Consider the following 6,590-nt stretch of genomic DNA (forward strand, 5'->3'; position numbering starts at 1 on the left):
TCGATTCGAAAAGTTAAATAGCCGTAGCATCTTTGTAGACAACCAAATTTATTTACTTTTGTGTTTTAACATCATTTTTTAACTTTGTTTTGGTCAATTTCATCGTCCACACCGATAGTATAGACAGTATTCAGAAAGAGACAGAGAGAGAGAGAGAAGAGGGGAGGAGTTGATCTTGCGAGAACTTCCGGGCGGGTGAGAATAGCCACTTTCTATATGATAAGCAGATTGTGAATATACTGAAGTAGTATCGATACTACACATTTTTTCTTTGAAATGTGTTTTAAACCTGCTTTATTGCAGTCCCTGCAGTTTCATTTCAATTGTTGAGATTGCCGTATTGGCGTTGAATCTCCCATATTCGTTTTAACGTACAGTATAGCTTCTGTTTACAAATTAAATAATGTTGGATTCTTCCTGATTTAGTTACATTAGATCTATATTTCTAAAGAGTGAGAGTAATTTCTCATCTAATGAAGTTGATTTGATAACCAAGAAAAGGCTGAAGATTTCTTGACACAACCCTTTAAACCGTAACCGGAGATATAAAATAAACAACAACAACAAATCAATATTATTTTTTGCTCTACTTTTAGACTTTTCTTGTCAGATTAAGTTACCGTAAAATTTGCCTGACCCACTTGAAAAAGCGTGTAAAAATGTTATTAAAATAAAAGTTGGAAAAATTATTCTAGCCGTTTGTTGTTGAGGAAAGTTGTAGATAGATCTAGTTAAATACTAGGCCTACCAGAGAACAGAAACACCATGAATGATTGTAACGGTCTCGAAATTTGGTGTTCTGTTTTCATAACAAGCAAGCCATACCACAAGAAAACTCTCACACCTGCGTTGCCCATAGACGGGTTATTCAATATCAAGTTCAAACAACTCTAGAACATAATTAATAAGTCAAATATTTTATCAATTCCGCATTAGGTCTATCAGCTGGCGGCTGCAATTTTGACAGCTCTCGGTTAAAATTTTCTGGCAAATCTCACCCAAACAAACAACCCGTTTTAAAAGTAGATTTTGTTAAAGATAAAAAGTAGAAAACAAAAATCAGTAACTTCTCATCAGATCAGGTAGGTGTAATCTAGGGCGCTTTTTCAGTAGTTCCCACCCCGCAATTTTATTCACGGGTTTGGGCCACAAGAGTAGGGGGGTTTCAGGGGGGGCTTGCCATAATTTAATGTTTTGCAGTTGTTAGGTTTGATATCTTAGCTCACCGCGAATCAAGCGTATAGATCTAGATATAGAGATTCTAGATCTAGATCTAGATGTAGGTCAGGCTCAAATAAGGGGGGTGGGAACTACCGAAAAAGCACCTAATCTAAGCCTAGTATTAGTTCATCGTAATTGTAGTTTAACTATACACGCATGTGATAACTCTATGCACACCCACCTCATGTAGCGATCCAACTTGTACTGACTGGTCGCAACTCTCTGCTCTGCGCCTCGACCGCTACCAAAGATAGTAATAACAAGATGGTCCACTCAACCAAAAATGTGTCCACCGGAAGTCCGCTCTTTGCTTCAGATGGCGCTGCAGTCTGTTTTGAAGCTCTCTTTCGTTTCTCCTGAAGAAGAATAGGAATAGCACCTCCTTGCTTGCAAAGATCGACTGCTGTTCATCAGCAGTTCGGGTTCGTTCAGTGCGCATTTTTTTCTTTTTTAAAAATTTTAACAACCTCTCGCCTTTCATTCTAAAGTCAAATTAAACGAAGAAAACAGTCACCCCTTCCTCCTGAAGAGGCCTTGCGTCAGCGCAACCATTAAAAAAGCGTTCTTGCGAAATTTGAATTCTTATTTATTGAAAAACTTGTGAGTTTCACTTTGACAAGATTTTTTTAACACAAGTAGGGTAACTCTGTTTGCAAAGGGTGCGCAGAGGGCGCCTCCGATTTTTTAGGACACTTTTCTATTTGGCTCAAAGAGAGGAGTGGACCCTCTTGTTATGTAGACTCTTTGCCGCTACTCACGCGGTCTTCAAAAGTCCGTGGCTCACGCCTCGGCCTGTCCTTGTTTTCTTCAATGTCAAATAGGTAGCCTACCGTACTCTACTAATTTCCCGAGAATCACACAGTTAACCTCAGTAATTTTTGGGACATGTTATAAGTCAAATGATCTAGATCTACTGAAAGTCCAAGTGGGCTCACGGAAGGCTGGAGGGTCACACACTAAAACTATACGAAGAGACACGAAAGAGACACGAAAAGACATCTGATTTGTGATTTTGTGTCCCTTCAGACTTCAGACTCATTTTCAGGGTTATTTTGATCATAACTGGGGTAATCTTTACCCTCTACGGCCTCTGCAAGTTTGATTTTATGATAAATTCCGCCATGATGAACACCTGAGACTTCTCGGCGCTTTTTCGGTAGTTCCCACCCCGCAATTGTTATTCGCGGGTTTTGGCCCCAAGAGTAGGGGAGTTTCAGGGGCCCCTGACCTAATAAAAATAAGGTGGGGGGTTTTACCACAATTTGTGAGGCAGCGTGATGGAATCAGGCTCTCGTCAATTTTTGGGCATGTAGAGTTGGTATCATCTTAAAGCTTGTTTACTTGTCTTTATACGGATGAAAACAATATCCATTTATCTTGAATACAAATCGAGATATTTGCGAAAGAAGGAGATGGGGTTCACCTATTTTCAGAGGTAAAATTAGTGGGAAAATGGCCACCAAAGATTAGTTATTTCCCTAGCTAAAGAGTCCGTGGTAACTAAAAATTTACATTTTCTGTACCTTTAATCAACGTTTTTCAGAAAAATCCTCACACAAATGAGTTTTTTAATGGGTATGAAAGGTGTTGAGCACAAAAATTTGATAAAAATTCACAAACCTGCGGAAAAATGCAAGTTTTTTCACTTTTGTTATTTTGACGAGAGCCTGATTCCACCACGCTGCCTCACATTTAATGTTTTGCAGTTGTTAGGTTTGATATCTTAGCTCGCCGCGAATCAAATGTATAGATCTAGATCTAGATGTAGGATCAGGCTCAAATAAAGGGGGGTGGGAACTACCGAAAAAGCGCCGATTTCTCTGCCTGATGAATGGCAGATTGGCATAAATTTATTGGCGCCTTGATGTCAGCAGGGTCCTTTTGATTTTTCATTTTCTTTTTTCTCGCCTTACAATTATTATTAGTAAAATATTATTAATTCTATAATTACTCTGATAGGACTTTCTTTGCTTTATCACTGAGTACCACTGTGACAAATGGAAAATAACCTTGTTTAACGCGTCTTGTGGATTTTTGCCATGCAACTCTCTCCACATGATGAATTTTTTTTTTTTTTTTTTGGGTAAGTGTTGTATGGCACTAGCAACTGCATCATAAGGTCATAAGAGCGCACTACACCCTCTCAATTAGGAATGGGAACAATCTTTTCGTGCCTTTTCGCGTCCTTTCACCGTGTCTTCACGTCTTTTCGTGTCTTTTGGCGGTTTAGTATGACTGCACTTGGTTTCTGAGGCAAGGATTTGCTCAAGTTAAAATTTATTTTTTAGTTATTAGAGTAATTTGCAAGTTTATTTTATCACTGATGAAATTAAAAATTAACACTGAACAACTTTTTCACTCAAATTGTTTTACATGGTACACTGCTTTACTAAAACTTTGTGTGTAGAATTAAAGTAGATTGTATAGGCTGTAATTTTGTACAATTTTAATGTATAATTCTGATATTATATCATCATGCACATGAATATCTAGATCTGTGTGAGGCAGCGTGGTGAAATCAGACACTTGTCAAAATACGGAAATCTGAGAAACAGGCCTTTTTTTCCTCTGGTTTGGACATTTTTATCAAAGTTTTAGTTTTTGGCTCAACCTCTTTAATGTATCTCTGCGACGTTCCACCTCCGGACCGCTGGTGCCACCCCCCCCCCCCTCTCCGACTCACGCACACTACACAGTCACTCGTGTGCAAGCCGCCCATTTGTGATTGGTAAACAAGTTCCCTTGTGGTTGGGCAGTCTGTGCTACATGTATTTGACAGAGGACATGAGGACCTTGTATCACCAGCCCCGCTGTACCGCCAACTTCCTGCTCACCCCATGGTTATGATGGTAGGCTGCAGTGTTACTGGGTTTGACTGTGCCTTGCCAACAGAGAATGAAACATGCAGTTCAGACTGAGATATCAGTTGAAAAAATTTGCTGTGGCCAGTTGGACAAATGTGAATCTGGAATGCCAAACTGAATTCCGTTGAAAGACATAGGAGGCAAGTAGGCTACTTCATTTTTTTGCATCTAGAGATCTCTACAATGCACTTGTAATGTGTAAATATTTATTTTGTTTTTCCCCAGTCCATGGTCTACTACTGTTTCTACTTGTTCTGCTGGACTCTCTCCCCTCAAGTCCATTGAGGATCACACAACATGAGTTCTGAACTGCTACCCTTGTTGAAGGATCACACTTTCCTGATGTCAAACGAGAACTGTGTTTTCAAAATCAAACTTCACTATGAGACGGCGGTCGACGGTGCAGCGCCCCATATTTCTCAAGAGACGGCCCACTGTGAAGTTGAGGATGTCATACGGGCCGTGATGTACTGCTTAGAGCGGGAGAAAACGTTAGATGTTGTGCAGACTGATCATTTTTTAATTCGTCCTTCAAGTCAGCACTGGCTGTTAGGTGAGAAAGTTTATTTCAAAGTAGATGATAAAGATTTGCGTTGCCATAGAAATTTGATGCTGTTGACAATTTCATGCAAGGAGAAAAAATTGTGTGAAGAGCAAAAGGGGAGGACGGAGGAACTGAATCGTACAATGCTTCCAAATAAGACTGTGCAGGCAAGAAGTTCACCACGACTCTCACCGAGACTCGCACAAAAACTGACATTAAGATTGTCACCAAAACAGAATCCAAGGCTCTCGCCGAAACAGATGCCAAAACGCTCCACAAAACAGGTGTCAAAACTCTCCACAAAACAGGTGTCAAAACTTTCGCCGACACAGACGCTAAGACACTCACCAAGACTCTCGCCTAAAAAAGCAACAAAGTTCTCATCAAAACAGATACCAAAGCTCTCGCCGACAAAGATGTCAAGACACTTGCCTGCACATGCGCCAAAACAGACGCCAAGACTCTCTCCAAAACAGACTCCAAAACTCCCACCAAGGCGTTCACCGAAACAGGCCCCGAGAGTATCGCCCCGACTTAAAAGATTGACGGCGGTGGGCAGACATTCGTTGAAATAGTTGTTAACAAAGGACATATAACAGCTTCATTAAGACAGAGACATATATATATATAACAGCTTCCTCTACACCCATCAGTCACTAAGACAGAGACATATATATATATATATAACAGCTTCCTCCACACCCATGAGTCACTAAGACAGAGACATATAACAGCTTCCTCTACACCCATCAGTCACTAAGACAGAGACATATATAACAGCTTCCTCTACACCCATCAGTCACAAAGACAGAGACACAAGTACCGCTTCCTTCACGCGACTGGCACAAAGACAGAGACACAAGTACCGCTACCTTCATGCGACTGGCACTGGCTAAAAATAGAATACTCTCAGTGGCTTGGGACAAAAGCTACAAGTCACAACAAAGTTTTTGTGAAATATTTCTTTACTTTGTGATATTTACATTACCTGTATTGTTTTATTTCTTCACTTCAGTAAATTATTTGGGCTTTTTAGTTCTTCGAGGTTGAAAATAAAGCTTCCATAGGTCTCTCTTTCTTTGGCTACTTTCGTAATGTGTCTTTGAAACTCTGAAAGAGGTCACTTCTCTTCTGAAAACTGTAATGCCGGTGTCGTTTTTCTGATCGCAAGGACAATGTGTGTGGAAGAAGGTGTAGCTAAACTAGGATCTCTGCCCGGAGAGTGGGAGTGAGGAATCCAAAACTAGGATCTCCGCCTGGAGAGTGGGAGTGAGGAATCCAATAGTACAAAAGGACAATGTGTGTGGAAGAAGGTGTAGCTAAACTAGGATCTCCGCCTGGAGAGTGGGAGTGAGGAATCCAATAGTACAAAAGGACAATGTGTGTGGAAGAAGGTGTGGCTAAACTAGGATCTCGGCCCGGAGAGTGGGAGTGAGAGCCGTGCGGGACAGAGTGGAGTTGCTTGTTTTGTACTGTTGGATTCCTCCCGGACCAATGTGTTGATAACCTGTAGTTTAAGAACTGGGAACACACATAATGTTGGGTTCCTCTCTGCTGATTATTTGTTAATTGGTGAACTTGAAACACAAGTTCATCATTTGATGATTGGTGAACTTGAAACAAATTGCTCGTTTTGTATTGTGAAAATCCAGTGTGTTGAGAACCTGTATGCTTTTGATGAACTTGAAAGCACAAACTAGTCATTTTGTATTGTTGGTACCAGTACATGTATACTAGTGTGTTGAGTACCTTTGTAATTTATATTTTGTGAACCCCCGGGGCAGTGCCACTGACTGTTGTGTCTTTAGGCCATTCCCAAAGGGGGGACATTTCACGTTCAAGCACAGTAGAATTGTAAATTGGCTGACTCATGTCATGCTCATAACTGTGCCTGATCTACAACAGGGAACTGCTGCTTTTTCTTTCCTGATCCTTACTATTGTCATTTCCTCTACTTCTTT

At 40.5% G+C, this 6,590-nt stretch overlaps 1 protein-coding gene across 1 annotated transcript; it reads left to right on the forward strand.

Annotated features, from left to right (window-relative positions):
• The first annotated feature begins 999 nt into the window (after positions 1–999).
• Positions 1,000–5,698, forward strand: LOC101860384. The gene is made up of 2 exons (XM_013090799.2): positions 1,000–1,082; positions 4,311–5,698. The coding sequence occupies exon 2, from the start codon at positions 4,383–4,385 to the stop codon at positions 5,202–5,204; it is 822 nt and encodes a 273-aa protein (XP_012946253.1). The 5' UTR covers positions 1,000–1,082; positions 4,311–4,382; the 3' UTR covers positions 5,205–5,698.
• Positions 5,699–6,590: the final 892 nt, after the last annotated feature.

The sequence above is a fragment of the Aplysia californica genome, unplaced genomic scaffold (assembly GCF_000002075.1).
Source record: "Aplysia californica isolate F4 #8 unplaced genomic scaffold, AplCal3.0 scaffold01533, whole genome shotgun sequence".
NCBI lineage: Eukaryota > Metazoa > Mollusca > Gastropoda > Aplysiida > Aplysiidae > Aplysia > Aplysia californica.